The sequence below is a fragment of the Echiichthys vipera genome (assembly GCF_963691815.1).
Source record: "Echiichthys vipera genome assembly, chromosome: 7".
NCBI lineage: Eukaryota > Metazoa > Chordata > Actinopteri > Perciformes > Trachinidae > Echiichthys > Echiichthys vipera.
Window position 1 is genome coordinate 28,663,460 of NC_139832.1, and position 27,244 is coordinate 28,690,703.

Genomic DNA, 27,244 nt, shown 5'->3' on the forward strand with positions numbered 1-27,244 from the left:
CAATCCCATGGCATCCAGGAATGCCATTCAAAATGAGTGAATAATTTATTAAAAAAAATCTGTTTGACCATTATATATCGTGTCTATGTAGTGTATATCATTGAATATAGGTTGCAAAGGATCTGCAAATCATTGTATTCTCTGTTTATTTATGTTTTACACAACGTCCCAACTTCACTGGAATCGGGCTTTGTGCAATATTTGCCCTGCTCCTGAACTCGTTACTCAGTGCATCCTATCAGCATGTGTTGTACTTCTCTTTTGAAACCATGTTCAATAATTTGGACAGACAGTAAACGTCTCAAATGGCTCTTTCTTGATTCCGATAGATCTTTTACAAAAGGCAGGTGTTTTAACAGGTGAAGAACCTGTGTAATTAATAACACTGATCATGGGTCTGTTTCACTGAAGTCTCCCAGTAGGTAGTGGCTGTGAGCCAGCATGCTCATAAGGAGGGCTGTGGAACTTGTACTTCAGCTGAATATGTGAACATAGTCATTCATGTTAATAGTCCCACCTGCAGGGAGCCTGTGAATGTTCTCATTTTGTCCAGGTCATCGTTAACCCCAAAGCAGTTTTCCTGCTCTGATGTATGTGTGAAAAAAGGATCTGTGACTTCAAGGGTGAATGCTGTGATTACTGTAAAAATATATTCCTTATTATTAGGTATGTACAAGGAGCCTTTTCAGTTTGAATTTGTTACCGTCTGTCCAAATAAGTAACCATATTAAATACAACTACAGGGAAACAACACAAATTATACATAATATTATCAAATCAAATAAATTGAAAAAATGGGGACCTGATTTTTCTTAAGAATGGACCAGGTCCTTGTGTATTGCAGAAACGTCTCCCTATTTGAGGTTAGTTACTGAGGACTAATACTCTACTGTCCACAATATTTATCATCCTTTTGAGGCTTTATAAATAAAAAGCAATTTTAAATTCTGACCTTCAAGTAAAACTATGTTCGAAATGACAAATGTTAAAAGTGTATTTCTTTCACATTTATTTGCATGAGCTTTATCAGTCTGTATTGGGCTGTGAGCTCTTTCAAATTCTACAATAAGAATCCTCCAAAATAAACATTACTTTGCAGACTTTGAATTCCCCTGCTGGGTTTTCATTTACATCTTTGTACACTGTATCCCAAGCATAGACTTTGCCCAATTAAGGTCTAGTACTGAAATGAATGTATCTTTGCAAGTAAGACAGCATGCAGGGAATTTGTTTGCAACTTTTGACCGATAGTGTATCCCAACCATAGACAGTGACATCGCATCCCCACTTCCTTACCATTATACAAAATATCCTAGATAGAGGCACAACGTCGCCAGAGTCATGCAGTAGTGATCAGGGTTGGAGCCGCGATATCGAGGTCCCACCCATACACTTGCCAGGTGTTTAGTGAGCCAGTCACAGCTGTCAATCATGACATTTCATCCCATTTGTATAGCATCAAATAACTAATTAAAACCAAACTTATCAGAAAAATGAACACTTGAACAAACACCAGCATTATAAGAACTGGCTAAAATGAAGGAAACCATCTTTGGGTAAAATGTATTTGAGGTGTCCGACTTCATATTTAGTTTGGCCCATGTGCTGTCTGCTAACGTGGAGTAGGCCGGACTTACAGTATGTGGTCTACACCACTTGGCGATCCAGGTGTGTTAGCTTCACTTTTGGAAGCTGACTTGTCGTCCCATCTTTATATAAACTAGGCGGGCGTTATCTATTTTTTCATACCTTCATAGCGTCTTGACATCTCACCAGGGAACACAATATAAGGTGATATTTGTGTAAAAAAACTCCACTCCAGCCCCACCCGTTTCTTAAAATATTAAATTTATCAAAGATTATTTAACATTATTATACATGATTCATGCAATGTATTAACCTGACTCTGCCAGATGGATTGATTCTCATTTGCTCAGCATTTCCATCTGGGAACTCTGGTTTAGAGATCTTTTGGGAAGGTGCAAAAATACTGGTTGCTGATTGGATAAACCATCTGTCTATCACCAACATATGGGCCAAATCAACCAATTAGAAAGAGTGTTGATGCAAAGCTAAGAAAGTAAACAACATGTCGGTAAAGGATATTTTTCGCTTGTGTTACACAAATTTACTGATAAAAGGCCCAATTTCAGGTGCCCGGTCCATATTCAACAGAAGGATCACAGAGAAAAAAGCGTTAGCAAGCAGCTAACAGAATCAGGGCTGCCGATGTCTGAAAATGTGTCTAGATCAGGTCGGATTTGCATATGTTGCGTCAAACCTAAACGTGCCTCTAAACCAACGCTGATTGGGTGTTCGCTTCGCAGTAAAAAGGATGGTCTCACGAGGCTACCAATGTATTATATTGTCAACAAATTCTAGAAATGATCACTGAGTACAAATTAATAGCTTAATAAAACATGTTTATTATCAGTATCGGAAAAACATTAAGTGCTACTTGAAAGTATGTGAATTCCAAATTTGAATTCTTTGTAAGAGTTAGTTAGAAGAAGAAACCTGAGGAAAATCAGACATAAAGAGTGTGATGGTGTTGATGATGGTGTGTAAAGGCTTCTATAGGTTATAATATAGAATATAAATCAGATATAAAGAGTGTGGTGGTGTTGATGATGGTGTGTAAAGGCTTCTATAGGTTATAATATAGAATATAAATCAGATATAAAGAGTGTGGTGGTGGTGATGATGGTGTGTAAAGGCTTCTATAGGTTATAATATAGAATATAAATCAGATATAAAGAGTGTGTGGTGGTGATGATGGTGTGTAAAGGCTTCTATAGGTTATAATATAGAATATAAATCAGATATAAAGAGTGTGGTGGTGGTGATGATGGTGTGTAAAGGCTTCTATAGGTTATAATATAGAATATAAATCAGATATAAAGAGTGTGGTGGTGATGATGGTGTGTAAAGGCTTCTATAGGTTATAATATAGAATATAAATCAGATATAAAGAGTGTGGTGGTGGTGATGATGGTGTGTAAAGGCTTCTATAGGTTATAATAAAGAATATAAATCAGATATAAAGAGTGTGGTGGTGGTGATGATGGTGTGTAAAGGCTTCTATAGGTTATAATATAGAATATAAATCAGATATAAAGAGTGTGGTGGTGGTGATGATGGTGTGTAAAGGCTTCTATAGGTTATAATATAGAATATAAATCAGATATAAAGAGTGTGGTGGTGATGATGGTGTGTAAAGGCTTCTATAGGTTATAATATAGAATATAAATCAGATATAAAGAGTGTGGTGGTGATGATGGTGTGTAAAGGCTTCTATAGGTTATAATATAGAATATAAATCAGATATAAAGAGTGTGGTGGTGGTGGTGATGATGGTGTGTAAAGGCTTCTATAGGTTATAATATAGAATATAAATCAGATATAAAGAGTGTGGTGGTGGTGATGATGGTGTGTAAAGGCTTCTATAGGTTATAATATAGAATATAAATCAGATATAAAGAGTGTGGTGGTGGTGATGATGGTGTGTAAAGGCTTCTATAGGTTATAATATAGAATATAAATCAGATATAAAGAGTGTGGTGGTGGTGATGGTGTGTAAAGGCTTCTATAGGTTATAATATAGAATATAAATCAGATATAAAGAGTGTGGTGTTGATGATGGTGTGTAAAGGCTTCTATAGGTTATAATATAGAATATAAATCAGATATAAAGAGTGTGGTGGTGATGATGGTGTGTAAAGGCTTCTATAGGTTATAATATAGAATATAAATCAGATATAAAGAGTGTGGTGGTGGTGATTATGGTGTGTAAAGGCTTCTATAGGTTATAATATAGAATATAAATCAGATATAAAGAGTGTGGTGGTGGTGATGATGGTGTGTAAAGGCTTCTATAGGTTATAATATAGAATATAAATCAGATATAAAGAGTGTGGTGGTGTTGATGATGGTGTGTAAAGGCTTCTATAGGTTATAACATAGAATATAAATCAGATATAAAGAGTGTGGTGGTGTTGATGATGGTGTGTAAAGGCTTCTATAGGTTATAATATAGAATATAAAGAGTGTGTAAAGCTGTAGCTTCGTACACAAGAGGAATCCAGGTGGAATTTCTCCCAAAGATGCTTCAACAGCGTACTGAGTACAGGCTTCATAAACCTCAGAGCACGTGATATTTCGTTTTTTTATTTTTATTTTTAAAAATGTACTAAAATGAGTTTTTGCTTTGCCATTATGATTTATTGTGTGTCACATACCGGTACTTCCAATTGATAAGTCAATGTGGGTCTGGCTCTGATAAACAGCCTATGATCCCAACATAACTCCTGCATTCATTGTCTTTCCTCAGAATCACCATCAAGTGATGGTCTGAGAATGCCATCTTTTAATGGAGAGCTGAACGGGTTATTGGGAGCAGCGGGCCTTCTTGGAAGCACTGATCGAACAATGTCAGACTCTACCCGCCCCATCTCCACAGACCTCAGCAGCGCCCAGGAGTGTCAGATAATGTGAGTTTTTTTTTTTAATCAGTCGCTTGCACACCCTTTGTAGTTTACTTGGTCACATGAAGCATAATCCCGTAGGTGTGCCTCTCTTCTATTTGAATTTGATCATTAAATGTGCAGAGACATTTTTGTAAGCACCTGTTTTTTTAAGAAAATAAATCCATATTGAACTTAATCAATGTGCTGCCACTTCAGCTGCCTTTCTGGTGATGATGGCTCCACCTGTATTCCCATCACCTCCAACAATGTGGAGATTGTGGCAAGTCAAGATTCCAGCATCAACAGCAAGGCTCGTGGCAGCAACAAGGTAAGAAGCTACAGAAGAGCACTGTCCGTTAAGTATATAAATCAGACAGAAACGGAATTCTACAACACCAACGATGTAAGACAGTCAAGCTAGTCGTGGTGACTTGGTAGAGATAAGAGCTTGCGTTTGGACACGTGACAAGCTACACTGCTTTTTAAACATTTTGATCCTTAAAAGGAAAATCACCAAAACTAAGAATATAGATATACTGTAAACTGTCACAGAAGTAAAGGTTATTATGAGCTTGGAGTTTCATCTACAATGGCCCGGCTTGGCTGTTGAAGGCAAACTGTGCCGATTAATACTGCATGGAAAATAATTGATGTCAAAGAGCCCTTATCATGCAGAGTATTTATAAACCGGCTACCCTGAGACGAGCCAATATGATAGTGTTTGGATGGACGCGTTTGTGTTACGGGGCTGACGGCACTTTCTTCTTACACTGCTTACATATTGTTCCTGTCTTATCTGTCACTCTGTTGCTGTATAGCCTCTTACATATTGATATGGAGAGACATCTGGTTATGCATGTGTGACTCGTCGTAAAATTCAGTCGCACACCCTCAAATTTTAGTCCCAAATGGGATAATTGGAGCCCTGTTAATGTTTTTTCTATTATTATATATGTATATTATTATATATATCATTAATGTTTGTTCTATTATTGTATTATATTATATGTATCATGTTGAATATGTTGTTTTTTGTGGCTGCAGCATGGGTGAAGTGCCCAAGACAAATTTCCCTTTATCTTAAAGACCACAGCTTTATAGTTAAAGAAGTCATTGTGACCTTTGCTTCATTCATTTGTCATTCAGGTGAAGATTCAACCCGTGGCAAAGTATGACTGGGAACACAAGTATTATTATGGCAGACTGATAGCCGTGTCCAACTCCTTCCTGGCCTACGCCATCAGAGGTGAGAGTCTCCCGCCAAATAGCACTTGAGATTTAAAAACAAGAACTGCTACCACAGACAGTTAGGGTCCATGTACATGCATGTTTTTTGAATAAAGGCTGTGATAAACAAGTCAAAATACAGTTGAAACATTAAGTTTTGTGTCTCACCTGTGGTGGTGTCTACCAAAGTGGAGTTTTGTCTCTGCTGCTCACAGCATTAAAAGATGCAAACACAACAGAAACAGTGAACCTGTTACTCTGGATACTACCCACCTCCACCTACTGTTTTCATAGAAGCTGTTTCTGATAAACTGATGTGTTTGTGTGCATGTAAGAGGACCACAGGTGAAGTTTAGGTCCCCTCCCATTATTATCTCATGCCTCTACTTAAACCGATATTTTGCTGTAATATGACAACTGAGTGTGTAGTTGCACAAATCAAAGTGCTGTGACACCCCAGATTCTCTGTTTGACCTTTTTCTTTAAAACAAGTTATTCTTCCCCTTAGGAGCCAACAACCATGCGATGATTCGAGTCCTTAGTGTGACTTTCGCTGAGCGCTCTCTACTGAAGGGCTTCACTGGAGCTGTCACAGATCTGGCTTTTGCCCACCTCGACTCCTCCCTGTTGGGTTGCGTAGATGAAGCGGGCAACCTGATGGTCTGGCAGCTCACCTGTACTGGAAGCAAGATACTGTATCCTGACACGTGGGAGAAATTGAAGGCGTGTGTAGGAGGATGTGCAGCTCTATGTGTGTCTCTAGAGTGAATATTAGTAGTTACTGTTTGCCTTTGCACTGTTATTATCGTCTTTCTGTGTGTATAAGTGCAAATAAGCATTGACAGCAGCCCAAGCTGCCTTGTGCTTTTACACAAAGTACTGTGAAAATACAACCTGCTTTGGCATAGTAATCAGGCAAATAAATAGCCAAGAACTGGTCTTTTGTCCCATTTTACTTAACCCATGCTCCCTACAGAGATCAGGTGGTGGTTCATATCCGACGGCCAGAGGACTCTCCACTGAACTCCCACCGTCGCCTCATCTGGTGCCCGTTCATCCAGGATGACAGTGAGGAGAACCAGGATGACACCAGCCAGACCTTAGCCCTTCTACATGAAGACATGGTATAAGTGTTTTTGGTATCCCAGCAGTATCAGGAGAGAGAAAGGTGGGAACTTTGGATCCCTAATTGTATCTCCCTCTGCATCTAGGCTGAGGTGTGGGACCTGGAAGTCTTGAGAGCCAACAACAGTAGTTGGCCCATCGATGCCACAGACTTAAAAGAAGGCCTCATCACAATCAATGGACATACTCAGGTAAGGCTCAAAATAAAACAGCAATGTAAGCATTCTGGCAGAATGTTGAAGAGCACTTAACCAATCAAGTATTCATTGAATGCAGTACGCTTAGATTATGTTTTTCTGCTAGTTTTTCTATGAAATACATAAAACTATTTTCATTACTAATGATGTCAATGATTGTCATTTGCAAAAATCACAAAAAACAGTCACAAAAAGTGAAAAAAAGTATGTATGCTGTATGATTTGGGGTTTTTTACGTCCATCCAGTACTGATTGGGTATGTTGTTTCATGTCTGCCCCTCCAGCGGGTCAGTGAAGGGGCCCTGTCTCCAGATGGAACCGTCTTAGCCACAGCCAGCCATGATGGATACATCAAGTTCTGGCAGATATACATAGAAGGGGGACAAGACAAGCCAAGGTAAGCAAGGAGGGTTTAAAAAAAATAAAAGATGAACATTGATGTACCTTCTTGTTGGCTTTAACCCTTTATCATGAAATTCAGATGTGAGTTCTTTTGTTAAAAAACTATTCTGAAAGAAATAAAACATGAGGTTCATGATGTAGGCACTATCTGACCCTTTTTCACTAGTCTTTCCTCTCTGATGTCCAGATGTCTTCATGAATTGCGACCTCACGGTGGACGTCCCCTATCCTGCCTTCTTTTCTGTGACAACCACAAAAGACAGGATCCCGAGTTAGTATACACTGGTGCACATGGTGACATAAGTATATTCATCTGGTGCGAGTTTGTTTACCTTGTTTCTCCTCTCCTTTATCACCTCTGGTCACTTCCACTTTGCTCTCCGCAGGGTTCCTTTCTGGAGGTTCCTTATAACTGGAGCGGATCAAAACCAGGAGTTGAAATTGTGGTGCACTGTTTCCTGGACCTGTTTACAGACCATCAGGTTATTGCTTTACTGTCATCATTATACATTCAAATAAGTTTCATGCACTGTGTAATAAGGCATGACTATATCCTCATGATTTTTTATTATTATTTTTCAGATTTTCTCCAGATCTGTTCAACTCATCAGTTCTGCCAAATCTGAAGGCCAGTCTGGACCTCTCTGCTGGGTACCTCATCCTCACTGACGTACAGAGGAAGGTCAGTACAATGAGATCAGCCCTGTGGTTTAACCAGTGTTTCATTGTTTCCAAAAATTATGTTCATCTACTGCTGATGTTATTCTTTAATGGAAATTTGCATGTTTTTGCATTTTCCTGTTACTCTGTAAACACTGCAATAGTTAAAGTTATAATCCATAAGATTTTCATCTTCTTCATCTTTTAAGTTTCTATCTATCACAGAGTGAGTTAAAACAATGGGGATTGATCACATGACCCACTAATGAAAACACTTGTTGCCTCTTTGCTGAGTATTCCAATCCGTGTCTGTAGAGACATTCCTTCACTAGATGTAAATAAGCCGCCATGTAAGTGACGCTGCTGACAGAAGTTGGTCTGCTTGCCGAACTCCTCACCAACAGATATGCTGCGTTCACTTGTAATCGGAAATCAGGAACTTCCAACTTCTGAGTCAGGCTTGTAGGGCAGAAGTGTACGGAACGTGTGTGTGTGTGTGTATATGGATTTAAGAGGGCAACATATAGGGGGTGGACTGGAAGTAGAGAGGTGAATGTGTGTCAATAAAGTTTACAAAAGAGCAAAAAAAAAAACTCTGAAAGAACAGGCTCACCTGCAGTTGCATCTCGCCGCCAAAGAGGCCGCTAGAAACAAGGTTTCCCAAATCTTCCGGATTACAATTTTGAACTAAATCTACACCACTCTTGAGAGAGCCAGTTCGACTTCATCGTATTTATTTATTATTTATAGGTCACTCTTTCTAAAACTAGGGTTAATCGGTCTATGAGCCTGGCTAATTATTTTTGTGTTGCTACCCACATTTTCCTTGCTACCCACTTCATCCGACGTCTTGTTTCATAATTGGCTGATGTCATTCTTTGCAAGGTTCTGTATGTGATGGAGCTGCGGCAGGATCAGGAGAAAGGCAAGGCCAGTTTCACAGCAGTATCAGAGTTCCTGCTGACCCACCCTGTGCTCAGCTTTGGGGTCCGAGATGTCTCCCAAAGCCGACTGAGACACACTGAGGTCCTCCCTGCAGAGGAGGAGAGTGAGAGTATGACAATAGGTGCGCACACACACACACACACACACACACACACACACACACACACACACACACACACACACACACACACACACACACACACGTAACCCAAAAAGCAAATAACTTTTTTTAATTTCCTGCAATCTTTTGATCATTCCTGTTACCATATAATATTGCCCACCATACACACATGGTCATTTATTTGCTTTCAGCTTTCGCTGGGGACTTTTGGGAACACTGCTGAATTAAAAGAGGGCTGAACCCCAAGTTACTCCCGAAGGGTGTGTGTGAGTGATTAGATTAGATGCTGATGAGCAGGTGGCAGCTTCCATGGCAGCCTCTGCCATCAGTGTGTGAATGTGTGCGCGAAAGGTTGTAAGTGGCAGGTAGTGTACAGTAAAGGCGCCTCGAGTCGATTTACCAAGTTCATTGGACTTGATTAACAAAGCATTACTCTTTGTGTGTGTGTGTTTCTTCCAGAGGGCACTCAAGGACCAACAGAGTCCAAGTCTGGGATCCAAATCAAACTCTACTGTGTTCACACCAAGTAAGTTTCTTTCACCATCTGTCACAGTAAAGATCATGTTGGCTTTAGCTGTATTGTCCCCAAGGGGCAGTTGCGTTAAGACAGTCAATGATAGGGCTGGGCCTGCATATTCAGCTATTGGTATATTCATTTGTTGGGTAGATATTGGCTTTCTACTTTTTTTTCAAAACTGTAGGAAAACAGAATCCTCAAAAAAAGAATGCCTTTAATTAAACTGAAAGACATGTTTCGCATCAGTGTTTTCCAGCTTAGTGTGAGAGTCTTTACTGTGTTTTGCTGTCATTTACGGTCTTGTTTCCTCCTCTCCTCCTCATGCTGGGTCTGCTTGCACAGCAGGGAGCTGCAGAAGAGACTCAGTAGTCTCGTTATCAACATTAGCTGCTCTGTTTCAACTGTATTAGGCTTTTAATGTAACATGTTTACAGTATAAACATTGTAGCACTGTGCTGTCCTAAACGAGAACAAGAAACAAAAATATCTGGTTGAGTCACTTTCTGTCTGAAGTGTGTCATGGTCTGTGTGGTTATACTGTAGCAGCTGGGTGTTGTTTTTTGTGAAGATAAAAACAGTGAAAGGCCAGCACAGGAATCCTTAAACAATCCCAAGTCTTAATCCTTAGGGTGGTCTTAAACGTGTGCATTTGTGTGTGTGTGTGTCTTCAGGAGTCTGCAGGACGTCCAGATCTGGTTTCAGCCCAACATGGGATCCAGCTCTGCAGTCTTCCTGTCTCATTCGGATTCCCAGGATGGTTTTGGTAAGTCACAGTCCCAAGAATTCACAAAATTAATCAGACGCAAAAGACAAATCCCAGTGCAAGCAGATGATGCATCTTTATGTTTACACAGCTTTCTTGCAATACAAATGATGATGAATTAAATCATATCAATCAGAATGATGCAAAATAAAGTTCAGTGTTGATAAACAAGAAGCGTCATCGGCTTAAGTCACAAGTCTGTCTTCCACAACACAACATCATGACAGGAAAATTATAATAGAAATCCTGGATTGTGAATCGTAAAACAGTTGAAGACTTGTGGATGAATGAAGCACTCTTTCCATTTGGTGTGTCCAGCAGGGTTTTCAGACCATCTCACTGACCAGAGCTCTGACAAGGATTCAGGAAGTGGCTCTCAGACCGACCTAAGGAAGATCCCGTCGCTTCCTGCTCCCGCTGACTTCCTGTCAAACTCGGGCGCCAGCAGTGGGACCAAGCTGATGACCCCTGACGCCTTCATGACACCAAGCACTTCGGTACCAACACAAATGACCCTTGTATACTGATAGCCTCTATCTTTCATTAACAAGTGGTATGGGCTCTCTGGTGGGTGTATGAGTTTCACTCCAGCATGCAGTTTACAAAATACAGGGTTCCTATATGTCCTTTTAAAACTGATAATTTAGAGACTTATTTTGATTTTTTAGTCATGGAGACACCTGTGGGATGTACCACGAAGCTCGATTAGTGAGTTAGCTAGGTATGTTGCGCTCAAAGCCTGGGTCAGCTGTGACACGAAAGTCGCTCTCTTTTGATGATGCTTTCAATCAAACCTGGTCAGGAGGAGGTTATCAGCTCAGACTCATAGCTAAGACCTAGACTTTCAGGTTTGATCGGCTACTTACAGCTAAGCACAGCTTCCTAGACTCCCTTTATGAGAGATACAGGTTCTCATCAGAGGGTATTCACTATTTGATCATCCCTGTTGAACCCTATGTGGGGATTGCTAACCAAAGAAGCCGTGCACTTGTGTGTTGCACAGTGTGTCTGTTTCACTGTGATTCTTTGCCATAGGTAATGTTACATATTTGCATGCATGCAGTTGGTGATGCTGAAAATCTGAGCAAAAAAAAGGTGTGCTGTGTGGAGGCAGCGTGTCAGTCTTGTAATTCTCAGTGTGGGGTTCGTCTCCCATGCGATGTGTGTTAATGTGTATTTAAATAAAATCCAATTCTTATGTCACAAGGAATACGTATTCACAAAAGGTTGTGGAATTATGGTCAGTGTTTTTTAATCATCATCTCTCTATTGGTATTAATGGCGAACAATCCTGCCTTTGGAATAGTTATTTTTACACAATATGCCGAATCTTTTCACTTACAAATTTACATGATAGGCTATTTTTTTGCCAGCACACCTCCCTGGCCTTATTATGTGCAACTGTGTTGTCAAGAAGAACTCCTAGAAAGGTCCCGGAATATTATTCCTTAAAAAGAGTGGGAACCCTCAAAATAGTCCAAAACATCTCAGCAACTGAAAACCATGCTTCATATATTTTTTAAGTCGCCTAGCAACATCTTACCACATGAATAGCACCTCCTCCCATGAATCAGTAGAGTGGTGCTACTGACACTCACACTCTATACAAACTGAAGACCTACTTTTGATAGATCTCCACCTCTCTTATGTTTGATGTTTTAGTTTGGTCTGTCCTTCATTATGGGTGTTTTATATTGCAATTTATTTTTGATTTATTCATTTATATTAGGGGTTTGTACGCGTTCTGGAAACACTTGAATTTTAATGTGGTGTTTTCAAAGTTTGAAAAGTGCTTGGATTTTAAATAGATTACACAAGCTACAAGGGATGGCATATATGATATAACAGAAAATTAGATCTCCATATATGAGAGACTAAAAACAGCATTTTCTGATATTTTTGCATGAAAAATGATGATAAACAGATTATCTTAATAGTTGGTGTTTATATTTCTGTCAAGTTAGTTTTCCTTTCATTTGTCCTTTTGTAGAAAGCTGCCTCAAAACATCATGTTGGTTGTTTATAGGATAATAACCTCTAATTTAATGTGATGAACAAGTGAAATAATAAGTTAACTGAATACTGAGTTTTGTGCTGATTACAAATATGTAGAAAATGCACCTTGAAAAGCTTAAAAAAGTGCTTGAATTTGACTTTGGAAAAGGTGTAGGATCGCTGTATATTTTTCACGTGTGTGAAGACACTTTTGAACTGTTTGTTTTAAAACATGCACTATACTATCAAGAAAGCTTTACTTAATCTTAAGCTCTTTACATTAAGGTACAAGTCAAACAGCACAGTGTGTTTTCAGTTAATCCATGTGTGAGGCCAGGGAGATATAACAGAGGGACAAAATTTGTAATAATAGATAGACAAAAACTCTTTTTGAATTGAATGCCATAAAAATATTGTTGTGATGTGACCCACCCCGGTTACCTGCATGTTGCTTAGGTTTGTTCATTCTGGGAATCAATTGGATTTCCTACAAAATGTGAACTGATGGGCTGTAAATCACCTTTTGTCACCTTTTCAGGTACCGGCATCTCCTGGCAGCAGCGCCAGCAGTCTGACCATCGTGACAGCTATCAGCAGCAACTCTGACTCAACCAGCAGGTGAGCTTTTATATGCAGTTAAGATAAAGAGATAAGCAGTGACCAGCATCTGTTTTTTATAATGTGAAAATGAATGCAGAATATCACCTTCTTTGCTGCTATTTTTAATTTGACATATAGACTGTTTATCACCAATAGATTAAAATACCCACATAATAGGTGCGTTTCCACTATGGTCAAATACCCGGTATGAGGTGGGTCTATCTCACCGAAAGGCCCCTAATTTACATGTGAGTCGTTTGAGCGGCCCTTTGTGGCTCCAACAGGGCCAAAAACCGGTTGCTCAAACCCCTGAGAGAAGCCTGATTGCTGATTGGATGTAGCTCTCAGCAGGATGTGACGTGTGTTAGAACAGACGCCAATAAGTCTGCATGTTCTGTCTCTCCCTCTCCCTGATCACCTGATAAAGAGATAAGCTGATCAGCTGATCAGCTGATCACCTGCGGTCAAAACCCATTCAGAGTGATATGTCACCTCCGGAGTCTTGTAAATCCCTCTGGGGCCTTTTTTGTAATGGAAACATGGCAAGTGAACAACCATTTGAGAGGGTGTGCACTGAAACCTTCCGAGCGGCCATATTTTACCCTAATGAAAACGCACCTAATCCTCTGTTCTTCTGGTCACATGTGAACATGTATTCTGTATATCTGTGTCACTTTGTGCAGAGCTTTTGACGATGTCAGTCAGAGTCCTAACAGAGCAGAGAACAACAGCAGCAGTAGTCTGGCACTCTCCACCTCCACTAGCAGCCCAAGAGCTGCTTCTGCTGTGCTGATGCCTGGACTGGAAAACCTACAGGTAAGACCTGACACACACTCCAACCAGCCTCTTAATACTCTGAAATGAATGGTCTTTTTTTCATCACATTTCTCATCTGAACCTCCAGGCTTTAGGGTCCTCTAGTGGTCCTCTCATAATGGATAGTCCTCAGATTCTGGACTCTCCCCTCCTGCCACCTCTGGCCTCCCCGACAAGGGCCCGCTCCCCTGACGTCATCTCTTCAGCATCCACAGCCATGTCCCAGGACATGCCAGAGATCGCATCCCAGACCCTGCAGCTGCAGCGTGGATTAGTGTCCAGCTTGGAGCCCTCACCTCTTTCTGCACTCCAGACAGACAGCATGGCTTCTGCTGCTTCTGCCCTGCACCTACTCACCTCACCACGCACAGCCAACAACAACAGGTACGGTGATGACAAGCAATGATAATGTAACTTTAACAATGAATCAATGTTCATGTTGAACACATACGTTTGTGCTCATTAGTTTACATACCCTGGGAGAATTTATGATTTCTTGGCTATTCTTCAGAGAAGGATCTGCGAGAAAAGGTAATTGAACTGCATAAAACAGGAAAGGGGTGTAAAAAGATTGAGAATGCCAATCAGCAGTGTTCAAATGCTGATTAAGAAGTGGAAAATGACGGTCAGGGAGACCAGCGAAGATTTCAGCCACAACCGCCAGGAAAATAGTTCGAGATGCAAAGAAAAAATCTACAAATAACTTCAACTGAAATACAGGAAAAAATGGTGCTGTGGCTGTTTCAAGATGCACAATAAGGAGGCACTCGAAGAAAAATGGGCTGCAATTTACGTTACGCCAAACAGCACAGAGAAAGTTCTTTAGAGTGATGAGACCAAAATTTCACTTTTTGGCCACAACTATAAACATAACATTTGGAGAGGAGTCAACAAGGCCTATGATGAAAGGAACACTATTCCTACTGTGGAACATGGGGGTGGATCACTGGTGTTTTGGGGATGTGTGAGCTACAAAGGCAAAAGAAACTTGGCCAAAATTGATGGCAAGATGAACGCAGCATGTTATCAGAAAATACTGGAGGAAAATGTGCACTAATCAGCCCGGAAGCTGTGCACAACGTTTTTGGACATTCTAACATGACAATGATCCAAATCACAAGGCCAGATCAACCTGTCCTTGGCTGAAAAAAATAAAGAACCTCATCCACGACTACCACAAAAGACTTCAAGCTGTCATTGAAGTTAAAGAACATGTGATGTGATGTTGTTTTCTTCACGGTATTAACAACTGGTGAATGTAAACTTTTGATCTGGGTCATTTGGGTACTTTCTTTTGTCATTTTAAATTAAAAAGAGTAAACACAGTTGTTTGTATGATTAACCATGAGTGGAAGAAAGGTTTTGTGTTATAATTCATATTCTCTGAATAATGGCCAAGAAATCATAAATTCTCCCAGGGTATGTAAACTTATGAGCACAACGGTAACTCTGTAGTTGTCAACTATCTATCATCCATTCCGAAACAGCCATGCATTCAGAAATGTTCACCAGTGATTTGAAGATTACAGAAGTTCTGGGAGTCGAACTTGCAAAAACACCTGTACAGGCCTCAAACCTGACAGAACAACTGCATTTCCTGTTTCAGCCTGTTGCCCCTCGAACTCGGAGGTGCTGATGGGCCAGTGGGCACAGCCGTTGAGTCAGAGCCCAGACTCAGCCACACTCCATCCCTACTTGAGAACGCCTTATCCCAGGAGAACCCGGGTGTTGGTGGAGGGTCCTCCGACGGAAGTGTTGGCCACACACCTTGGCCGGCTGCACCTGACATCACTAGAGAAACCCGGAACAGTCTCAGGGACAATGGTCTTGGAGACTGGTAAGTCATTTGCGCGTACAATCACATTTAACATTTATAAACAAACATTAGATGAAGGATTTGACAAAATTCTTAAGTCTGATTTGCAAAATCTAAACAGTACTTTACTTTTTAGAATGTGACTTTTATAAGTGTATAAAAGTGAGAAGTGTCAAGCACTTTTTGAAATAACTTTTCGTAGGATTGTAAAAATTTGTGATTTTACCAATTATGGAAAATCATTACTAGTGAGCCATTTCTGTTCCCTATTTACAAAACCTGTAACATCCAAAAGTATATCCAGTACCTGGACAGACACTCATTTACATGATCACAGTACAGTAGCATACGGCTTGCTGAAGTAAAGCAAAGAGATGGCATGGCATAGACATGTAACTTTATCTTTCATATCTGTGTGGAAAATGTAAAAGCAGTGTTGAAAAACATCTATCAACATGCGTGCGTTACATGTTTACTGTGTTGTAGTTCAAGAGAGGAGTCGCAGGACAGACACTTGAGCTCACCTTACCATCGACGCTCCTATCACCTCACACAGAACGACAGTCAGGATGCTGGTGCGGAGCAGAGGTAAAACACACGAACACACCGTCTCTCTCTTAATGCAAATAAGACACGTCCAGCAGGGCTTGGAAGGAACAGTTACCATTGGCAACCATTTTGAGAAATTAGCAACCAATTCCATACCATTCTTGGCCTTTGTTTGGCATCAGTGGCAATTTTCTTTTTACATTTTATGTCACATTTTCATTATTAGGCTGACGTATAACCTACATAGTACTCAAAATCTAAACTGGCAACGAAAAAGATGATGCCTGGTTGCCTGCCAACCAATTTTTAAACAGTAGCGTTGAGCTCTTTCCAGCGGCGATATATCACAAAACAGGACGGCTGATGGCACAGTGGTTGCAGCAGTCGGGGTCCTCGGGGCAGCAGCCGCGGGTTTGACTCTGACCTGTGGCCCTTTGCTGCGAATCTATCTATCTATCTATCTATCTATCTATCTATCTATCTATCTATCTATCTATCTATCTATCTATCTATCTATCTATCTATCTATCTATCTATCTATCTATCTATCTATCTATCTATCTATCTATCTATCTATCTATCTATCTATCTATCTATCTATCTATCTATCTATCTATCTATCTATCTATCTATCTATCTATCTATCTATCTATCTATCTATCTATCTATCTATCTATCTATCCATTTCCTGTCTGTCCTATCTAATAAAAGGCTTGAAAACTGCCAAATAAATATTCTTAAAAATATATCTATATATCACCAAACAAGGCACGACAAATTCATTATTTTAGGCACAATTATGTTTTGATTGAATTGGTCTTTTCCAAGAGTATTACAGAGCAGGTGGCATGCACTCTGCTATGTTACCGCAGCTGTCTTACTCCGTGTGCATCTGTTTGTTTCTGTGTTTGACCCAGTGACCCTGATGAGGAGGTGGCCAGCCTGGCATCATCCTCAGGAAATTGTGGCTCTCGTTCTTCTCACAGACTACCAGTTAAGGACTGGAAGACAGGAAAAGGAATGGAAGGCTCGCCAAAAATAAAGAGGAAGACCAAGAAAGATGACAGGTATGTTGGTGTTTGATAGTGAAGGAATTACCAAGTGGGGGTGTCATAAAACACATTTTGAGGTGTAGTCGATGATTTCAGGTATAAACTAATTTAGAAACAAGTGACATTGAGAAAATTCAGCTTGGGTCATCTCATTCTGTGAACAGCAAAAAATCACTAGTGGGACGTAGATGCCATATCAGCAGGAATAAAAATACATAGTGTGCCTCTTGAAATGAGTCAGACCCTTGGACTTTAAATGTTTAAAAAGTGTGTGAGCGGAGTGCAGAGCGGAGTTTGAGTAAACACTGTGATTGAGGAGTGTAAACATGTACAGCCCACACGCTTTGGTCTAATTACACATACTCTTTAATGTAAAAACAGTCTTCACAGATGTGACTTTCTTATGGGTAAAAAAAATCCAATCTATGTTAAATTGTATTTATTTGTAATTTGTTTGATTGGCACAAAAGTATTCAGACATTGCCTCCGAGTATGATTTATTAGTAGACAAATTGAATGTCTTATTTTTTTTTGCAATGGACTTCAAGTGTAATTAAACAGTCATAGTTGAACCCTAAAACAGCAGGGGAAAAACGCATCCGTTAGTCTTGAGGAAAGATTAGACTAGATAAAATATATAATATGTATTTCAGATACAAAAAATCTAATCTATTTTAAATTGTATTTTTAATATTACTTTTATGATGGATGATGCTTTGTGTATGTGTATCAGGAGATTGCCAGGCAGTCACTAGATCATAATAGGTTGTTGACTGTCAGAGAGAAGTGATTAGTTTCACTAAATGAGTGCAGTTCAGTGCAGTTTGATTACCACTGCTCTTCACTTAGCAAAATAAGGTGCTCTCAGCCCACCCATTGACTTCATTCAGCAGCACCTAGCTAAATTAGGCAGCTTAGATTGATAGTCAACACAAATACACATGCACAAGTACTGCAAGACGAAAATTTGTTGTGATCACAGCATGAGCCTGATCTGTCTAATGCACACATTTCTCACTCCAGTTGAAAAATTTCGACTTGCCATTTTAATGTTACGTATTTGTGGTCAGAAACATTAACAGTCATTTCTTTTCCTGTATGTATGTAAACCTAAATATATCTAAGCCATCTTCAAATACGCATACGCATAAACATAATACTTGCTACTCAAGTCATTGTTTGAGTATTATCAATCAATCAATGTGTTTATACATTCTTTATCCTTCCTCCTCAGTGAATCATCTCAGTCAAGGCCAATGGACTCTGGTCAGGTAAGGTGATCACAAAACATTGGTTAGCTTCTATTATTATTATCAGTATTATTATTTATTATTAAATATAGTGCAACTTGTTGCTGATCATGGAGGAATTGTTGTCTGTAAATCATGAATTACTCATAGAGTGTGTTCTTGACCTACTCTGAGTAAAGTGTCTTGTTATAACTTCTGATATGATTTGGCACTATAAATTGAATTTTATTGTATTATATTTTTAATTAACTACCAAAATGATACTATGGTTTTTAAATGTTTTATTCTCACATTACCATTCATTGATTTTTGGCCACTAAGGGACAGCCAAATATCTAAACAAGCTGGAACATACCTCTCCAACACATTTAAATGCATTTTTCATTGAATATGTATTTTTTCAATCATTCTGTTCATCCCATAGATGAATGCAGAAGTACAGGATGAGCTGTTGATGCTCCTGCGGAGTCAGCAGAGGGAGTTAACTGAACTGCGCGGACAGATTGAAGCCATGCAAAGCACCATTATGGCCCAAGTAGAGAACGTCCTTACCAGCCACCAGGAACAAGAACGTATCCTTCCAGCGTTTCTTTCTCACTGAACTTGTTTTGGTGGTTGCATTTCCATCACCCATGATTCTGTTCTGTATATAACTGGAACACCTGAAGCTACCCTGCATCATTTCCAGTAATTATTTAAACTTTAGTCTGCCTCGCTGTTTGCCATTGCAGCAATTCATTTTGGGCGGTTGAGTATGTCCAATAAGCTCACGATTGTCTCATACTCAGAAATTCTTGCTAATGTAATATACTTAAGGGTATTTTTCACATACACAAAATCCACAGACTATGCAGGGATATTTAGTAGGGATGGGCACGAGGAGTTAATTCCAAGATCGAGTGATCGCTTCAATACCTCGAGGGCCAATCGAGTACTCTTTTTTTAGAACGCATCTTCCTGCAGGAATAATGATGCACAGCCTACCCAACACTTAATGCTTATTCTCAATAAAAACAGTCACAGTTACCCTTTAAGGATTTATTTTTCATACAAAAATGTAATTAAATTTGCGTTCCCATTCTGTTAATGATCAGACCCAAAATGCACTCAGGCCGGCATCAGTAGGTGCTACTTGACACAATGCTCAGTTTTTGTCTCGGTGCCTGTTGGACTTCCACCACTCCAGTGGGTTTTTCTCAGGATGATTGCATGGCTCACTCAAACAAGCTTCTAGCTCTACATCCATACAGTATTTTCAAACTAGTCCTCTTAGAAGAGGGTGTCCAGTGCCTCAATGTTGTGGCCCGAGCATCACTGCTTTCCCCCTCCATGTCGTCTGGGCCTTGCCCAGTAACCACGTTATGTAGGTCACACAACTTCTCTCGGATGGTGAGGCGAAGAGCTGGTTCCAAAAATCGGTGTTTGTATGCGCGCAAAAAAACTTGTGCCATTGTTTACCAATCCAGTTAATTTGAAACCAGGATTACTCTGGGATGTTGTAACAGTACACCTGCAGGCGAAGATGATGAGCCCTCTACATATTCTTGTGAGCCTTGACCTTTCATGACCTCAGAGCGCAGACTTGAGCGAGTTCTGGCACAAAGTCAGAATCATCAACAGCAGCTTCAGGATCAACTCAGCCAGCAGCTCAGCCATGCCCTCTGCTCAGCGCTATCCAACAGAATGGATAAAGTGCTGCGGGAGGAAATGAAGAAAACAGTCCCACCAAGTAAGCACACACAAACAAACACACCATTAAGAACAAAATCAGCAGTCTCAGAGACAACAGCAGAGCTTCACTGTGCTAAGACTAAATGGACTGTGTAAGAGCAGTCATGTCGTTTGTCACCAGATGATGGTGGTATTACACCATTTCATTGTGTACCAGTTGCAGTCCCCCCCCCCCCCCCCCCCCCCCATCCTTTTGCAAATATTTGCTTGGTTCAGGAGACTGTGTCAAAATTTGTACCATTTTTACACTTAAAGGTGCCTCCTTTCTTTAGTTCTATAGCTTATAGTAAGCAAAGCAGATGTCTTGGTTCACTTCATCACTTTATTGTGGCTAGGACAGCTCTCTGTACTAGTTTATAGCCAAACTTTCAAGTTTTTTTTAACCACTCGAGAATATGATAGAAATTGTCAAAACGGTGATGTGTGCTATGGAAAAAAAAATCAACATTTGGCGATTTCTGAAAGAATGCATTTTTTCCGTGATTGGACGGGGAGTACTGGTGTTCTGGGAACTGCTCTGAAGTCCCCTTATTGTCATTATACCAAGGGAATCGTAATCCATCCACCCTCTGAATGCCCTAGGTCTCCAGTTTGTGGTTGTAAAGTTTCACGAGGCTGTGAATAATCACAGCCTCATGAAACTATCCTGGAGGTCACAACAGCTCATTTCGAGCTCAAGTTTCAAACTACAATGAAATGGCTAATAAGGGGACTAACATCATCACACATGAATGCAATTGCACCCCAGTATGCCGACATATTAAAATACTCTATTTGAGAATAGGAAGAAAATAACACATTCTTACCGAGAAATATTGCATGTTTTTGCCCCAAACTTTCTGGATTGCCATAAAGTGGGCACGTCTGTAAAAGGGAGACTCGTGGGTACCAATAGAATACATTTTCATTCAGATATCTTGAGGTCAGAGGTCAAGGGACCCCTTTTGAAAATGCCCTTGCCAGTTTCTCCCTGGACAACATTTAGCCCAACTTTAGAGGGTTATTTAGCCTCCTTCCCACCTAGAAGCAAGCATGACACGATTGGGACCAATGGATTCTTTAGATCTTCTAGATTTTGTGTAATAATATCTTTTTATTTCTAACTTTGTTTATTGAGTTTCACATATGAAAGCAGTCGCGATCATCCATCCCATAATCGTTCTTGTTGTAAGTTAAGAACCACCAAACAAACGAACAAGCAAACAGACTGATGGTTTGTTCCACAGAACCATCGGACAAGCCGTCATTAGAAACCTATCTTTCAAACTCTTGTCAAAGTCAATCAGGAGAAGAGGAGAAACCTACTTACCATTGAGAAAAGTCTTCAGTGCCGTTCTCTGCTCTTCTCTTAATGCAGAAATGATCTCGAGGTCTGATACAACTGATGCTATTGCAGCAGCTCAGCTAAGATCCTTGTCTACAGTGGAAAATACAAAAGGAAAAATATCTAAAAAGTGACCTGGTCGAGCAGAGCTGTACCACACAGTGGAAACACAGCATACATTTACATCTAGCCCAAATTAGGATGCACTGCTCTCTTTTTGACAAACTTAAAATGTGTGTACCCAACTATGTCAGCTGTTGTAATCATCTTTGGAATCCTTTTCTTTGGAGGGATGGTAATAAATTTCATACAACGGACAGGTACTAAGCATGGCTCGTGCTATATTAGACTGCCAGGACCATTCACTCCTGGATGAGTTTAAGCTTCTGCCTTCAGGGCGCCAGTTAGGAGAACCAAGAGGTTTCTTGATGGCAAATGGCTCTCTGGCTGCATTGCTTGTACTTGCCTTGGTTATTTGCGCATGTGGCCTCTTGCAAATGCTTAGGTGCCTTTCGTGTGTGCGTGCGCGTGTGTGCGCGCGTGTGTGTGCGCGTGTGCGCGCATGGGTGCGTGCGTGTGTGTGTTCTATAAGTGTGCAGGACATTACTGCCACCTTTGAAAAATACACTTAGTAATAGGGGCGACCAGGTACAGTTGTAACACCTTAGATGGCTCCAATCAGAAACAAACCACAGTGACAACATTAGTTCTGGAGATGTACGTACACATCTCCTTGCTGTAACAAAGGAGCCACATCAGGATCTCACAAAGTAGGTTACAAAACAACAAGAAGTGTGTTTTTGATGTTACAAATTATTTTTCATCAGTACCATTTTTGGATACTGTCCTGATATTAAATATCATAGAAATTGAAACATATTTTTAGAATCACTGTTCTGTAAGACAGAAATAAAAATGTCTAATATCTACCAAAGAAGCACTTAAGCTAGGCCACACAAGGGCAAAACGGGGCTGACGGTCCAGGGACGGTTGTTACACCCTGTCAATCCTGATGGATGGATGGATGGATGGATGGATGGATAGGTAGATATATGGATGGAGGGATAGATAGATAGATAGATAGATAGATATAGATAGATATGGTGATATTGAAATGTTATTGCTAAATGTAATGAGTAGTAGCTCCTGGTTAGTCACCTGTAATGTGTTTGATTGCAGGATTCCAAATATCAGAAAGCTGTTTTTCTCTTTTCTCTTTATTGTTGATGATGTCCACCTCTCACCCATTATGAATAGATTTGATGAGGTGTATTCCACCCATTAATTAAAATATTGCATCATAACTATGTAACTAACCTATCTTTTATCATGTAGTGTGAATAAAAGATAATAATTGATTGATAATAACGACATGAATGGTCATAATAATGGGACTGCTTTTCATGTTACAACTGTCCTGGTTCCCTAATTTCTGAGCTGTATCAATTATCATTATCATTAATGAAGGTTGACTCACGGATACCATTTGTCTTAAATAGTATCAGTTGCAGGACCAAACGTACCACATTTATGTTTTTGTGTCTTTGTGTCTTTCTCTGATACAGGAATAAGATTGTTTTCTAAAGCTGGTGTGAGCTAAAAGCAGTGTCCCAGATAAACACGTAACACAAGTAATCCAAAAGTATTTAGAATACATTACTTTACTTAAGTAATCTAAGGGAATACATGACAGATTACATTTTAGGACATGTGATCAGTAATCAGAATAAGTAACCCTCCCAACACTCTCCGGAGGTGACGCATCACTCTGAATGGGTTTCCATTGCCGTTGATCATCTGATCACTGATTCAGCGCCGCTTTGTCCTAATCTGTCTCTTACAAAAATGTGTTTTGCAGCAACAGTGGACAAAGTTCACACTAGGCTGTACATGAATTGATTACAATGTTATTCTCATGCTTAAAGTCACTGTAAGCATAACATGAATTAGATATTATAGAGGCCGCTGATGTGTGCTGGACTGCAACACTCAAATTAAGCGGTCTTTGGACAGGTGCCTCGTCTCTCCTGCCCTCTAATTTGAGAATGAGCTGTTCCTGTCTTTTTTTTCCTCCAGCCTGGATCACATGCTTAATCATCAGCGCATTCTTACTAATCCGTTTTGCTTATTCTTTCCCCACTCTAGCAATCTCCAAGAGCCTGGAGCCAGTGACAGGTCAGCTGAGCAACACCATTGCTGCTAAGCTGACCGCTGTGGAGGTCACCCTAAAGGAAAATGTCAGCAAGGTTGTCAAATCCAAGGTAAGAGGCTGACCCTGTATCCTGTCCTTTTCTGAAATCTTCATAACCTCGCCCACTCTCTCCGGCCCTTCTCACTGTTCCCACTCTGCGTTTACAGAACACAACGGATGCAATTGGTCGAGCAGCAGCCGAAGCAATGCAGGGACCCATCCAGGCAGCCTATAAAGACGCCTTCCAGAGCATCGTGCTGCCTGTTTTTGAAAGAGGCTGCCAGTCCATGTTTCAACAAATCAACGACAGCTTCAAACAAGGCACACACGAATGTAAGGCAGACTCACCAGACATCAACATCTGAGGATTTGTCAGCAAATAAATATCAAAACACAACACAGACATTAAGATGTAGCCTAGATGACATACTGCAACACGAGGACGAATTAGTCCTTTTTACTTTCATGCTGTGGAAAGGGTACACTTTCTATTTGTTCACTGGATGTTCAGACACATTGTTTTAGAACTGTGCCTTGGAGCAGTTCTGGTGGGTAACCATGGCCTGCATCCTTTTTTAAACGTTTTTTCTTGGTAATTTCTTATGTTGGTTGTTCCTTGTATCTAGCCCTGAAATCAGGGTCTGTTTATCTGGAGGTCTAATTAAATAACCATCTCTTTCGAAAGGCTCAGGGACAGCTTTTGTAATGATTCCTTTTCAGACTGAGCCACGGCATTGATGGGTTGATAAGCAGTCTATTTATTCTGAGATTGTGCTCCTCTGCAAGCTGGCAGCTATATGTTTTTTTTATTTATTTATTTATTTACCAAGGCGACTGTCATAATGTGTACAGAGGGGAAACACGCACAGTAACCCCGCAGTAAACAGGGACGCCACGAGACCCCTCTGAGCGTGTGTGCTCTCGTGAGCTTGTTCCAATTTAAATCTAATCCACCATCAAATTCAGGGTTTAACTCCTTGTGTGTAAATATTGACTGTAATTTTGTGAGCGCCGCATTAACATCTTCACTGCCATCGAGCTACTGTGCAAGCCTTCAGCTGTGTTGTTCATGCCCAGGTTTTCTTTGTTGTTGGTGCATGGTAGCTTAATTCGCAAAAGCATATCACCCAGGAACCTTTCATTTCATTTTTGATTTCCATGGGGCGTTATTAAGGGTGCAGACCAAAAGGCCTCTGTACACAATTAGATAGACCTACAACCAATTACAGCAAAAAAAAAAAGAAACAACAAAGCGCTGAGTAAAGATGCATGGATCAGCTCTGACGCCATCAAATCTGTATGGACTCTTAAGTAATCCACCTGCCACCCACCCAAATTCAAACTCTGCTCTCTGCTACATTTAATTCATGTAATTCACATTTTCCTGATGATGTATTATTATTATTATTATTATTATTATTGAAACTGCAATTCATCTGCTCCTAATCCAAATTATATTATTGATGAACTCCCCCACATAATCGGCAGATTATTTGCAGTGTCCGCAGACATAACTGCAACCCTCACATCACTAGCGCTGAGCAACACGTGCATATTGAGGAGGTGCAAACTTTCTCAAATTGCAGAGAAACATCTCATCTCATCTTCAACCACTTATCCGGGGTCGGGTCGCATGATATAAGATATATAATCTCTCCACCTGGTCCTGGGTCTTCCCCGAGGCCTCCTCCCAGCTGGACGTGCCTGGAGCACCTCCCTAGGGAGGCGCCCAGGGGGCAGCCTTACTAGATGATCCTGAACCACCTCAACTGGCTCCTTTCAACGCAAAGGAGCAGCGGCTCTACTCCGAGTTCCTCATGGATGGCTGAACTTCTCCCCCTCTCTCTAAGGGAGACTCCAGCCACCCTCCTGAGGAAACACATTTCAGCCGCTTGTATCCGCGACCTCGTTCTTTCGGTCATGACTATATTCACCAAATGGCATTAAAATAAAGGTTATATTCTACCGACCGTAGACTTTTAGACTTTTAACTTGACTTTCCTAAATCTTCCTTAATATGAAATCCTCATTTTTCTATCACGTTCAAGGACAGCTAAAGACCCAGTCCCCTTTTGATAGCCCGTTACTACATTTCTGGACTGAATTTCCACTTTGACAGTTTCATGTATTTCCAGATTTCATTATGCCGCTGCGCCGGTGAAGGCCATGGCCGGAAATTTGGATGTAAACTGGAAACTGCAATACAAGGAGCCATGAAGCGTTAACAGCCCTAAGATCTCTGCTTTCACCCTTGGTGTAATTGTGTTCAGTTTAACTCACCACAGTTGTGACGGTGGCACCTGAGAGGGCAACGCATAAATCCGCCGCTGGATTTGTCTGCAGAGTTTCTCTGCTGGTTGTTAATTCTCAGTGGCTTTGAGTGATTTGATTTGATGTTGATAAGAAAAATATTGTAATTTTGGGTGGGTTTTTATAATGCCTTTCATCTTTGTAGACATCCAACAGCTTGAGACCCATATGAAGAATAGAAAGCAGAGAGAGCAGGAGACACGAGACCCCATGATTGGCCAGCTCCAGCAGATGATGGACAGCTTCCAAAGCTCCACGGATCAGCTGGCCAGTAACATCACAGCCAATGTGCGGGCAGACGTCCAGCACCAGATCCAGATGATGGTGGGAAAGTATGTATCCTAGCTATCCCTCATCAACCTCACTGTTAGACACTTTTGAAAAGCTTTTACAACAACTTTTTTTTCTTACATTTGAATAGAAGTGAATCTCTTGTGAACCATTTACACGTTCTGTATGTTATTTTCCTCCCTCTGTCCTTATGTCATTTAACTGCATTTACATATGTCCCTAAATAGGATCATGCTGTAATCAGGCACAGCACGCCTGCTCTCATCAAAAAACAAACAAAAAAAACACTGATATTGCCCACTCAGTACTGTGATCTGTAACCAAGTCTTAAAAGAACCCTCCTGTTACCTGATATTACTGGCAGTGATTGATCTGATGGAGTTGACTGACATTCCAAGCAGATGTTTTGAATATCAGACATGCGTATCAGCAGAAGCCTCTGCCAGCAGGCCTGGCCTTATTCTCTGCCTGTTGAGCAGGTGCATAATGGGCTGGAGAGTAGAAACAAGCAAGGCCTAATCCTGGGGCTAATGTAAGGACATAAATTCGATTGAGTCTCTTGTTCCCACTGCAATTAATTTCATGGCCTCTAGAGTTTATAGATTTGTTGCAGCGGAGCAGAGAGAAAGTAGTTGGCCAACTAAAACTTTAAAAATCGTGAGAGAAAAATGACAACACCAAATTGTGCCGAGCAAGATTATTATTTTTTCTTACTCAGATTCAAGGTAATAGCTTGTGTGTTAAATACATCAGTCCAATCAAACCAACATGGAGACAAGATAACATTTTTAAAAAAGTGACTGAATGAGGGGTTTCTTGATTTAGCCAGCCTGCTACAATGCAGGACTGGTTGAAAATACATGGAATATGAAAGGTAACCCTCTTTCTCACGACTC

At 40.4% G+C, this 27,244-nt stretch overlaps 1 protein-coding gene across 4 annotated transcripts in view; it reads left to right on the plus strand.

Moving 5' to 3' along the window:
• edc4 (enhancer of mRNA decapping 4) overlaps positions 1–27,244 on the plus strand; it is a 35,481-nt gene that overhangs the window by 1,085 nt on the left and 7,152 nt on the right. Inside the window, exons 2-27 of one of the 4 annotated variants that reach the window (XM_083917269.1) lie at positions 4,331–4,490; positions 4,683–4,794; positions 5,613–5,712; positions 6,202–6,388; positions 6,670–6,817; positions 6,905–7,009; positions 7,300–7,412; positions 7,584–7,688; positions 7,804–7,899; positions 8,000–8,099; positions 8,963–9,143; positions 9,603–9,669; positions 10,332–10,423; positions 10,742–10,920; positions 12,957–13,036; positions 13,702–13,834; positions 13,923–14,218; positions 15,441–15,671; positions 16,137–16,238; positions 17,117–17,266; positions 18,486–18,522; positions 18,926–19,073; positions 20,075–20,230; positions 23,702–23,817; positions 23,915–24,080; positions 26,203–26,389. In XM_083917269.1, coding sequence (XP_083773395.1) covers positions 4,331–4,490; positions 4,683–4,794; positions 5,613–5,712; positions 6,202–6,388; positions 6,670–6,817; positions 6,905–7,009; positions 7,300–7,412; positions 7,584–7,688; positions 7,804–7,899; positions 8,000–8,099; positions 8,963–9,143; positions 9,603–9,669; positions 10,332–10,423; positions 10,742–10,920; positions 12,957–13,036; positions 13,702–13,834; positions 13,923–14,218; positions 15,441–15,671; positions 16,137–16,238; positions 17,117–17,266; positions 18,486–18,522; positions 18,926–19,073; positions 20,075–20,230; positions 23,702–23,817; positions 23,915–24,080; positions 26,203–26,389 — 3,547 coding nt within the window. The remainder of the gene's footprint in view (positions 1–4,330; positions 4,491–4,682; positions 4,795–5,612; positions 5,713–6,201; positions 6,389–6,669; positions 6,818–6,904; positions 7,010–7,299; positions 7,413–7,583; positions 7,689–7,803; positions 7,900–7,999; positions 8,100–8,962; positions 9,144–9,602; positions 9,670–10,331; positions 10,424–10,741; positions 10,921–12,956; positions 13,037–13,701; positions 13,835–13,922; positions 14,219–15,440; positions 15,672–16,136; positions 16,239–17,116; positions 17,267–18,485; positions 18,523–18,925; positions 19,074–20,074; positions 20,231–23,701; positions 23,818–23,914; positions 24,081–26,202; positions 26,390–27,244) is intronic. The other 3 variants (XM_083917270.1, XM_083917271.1, XM_083917272.1) reach the window with 3 other exon arrangements.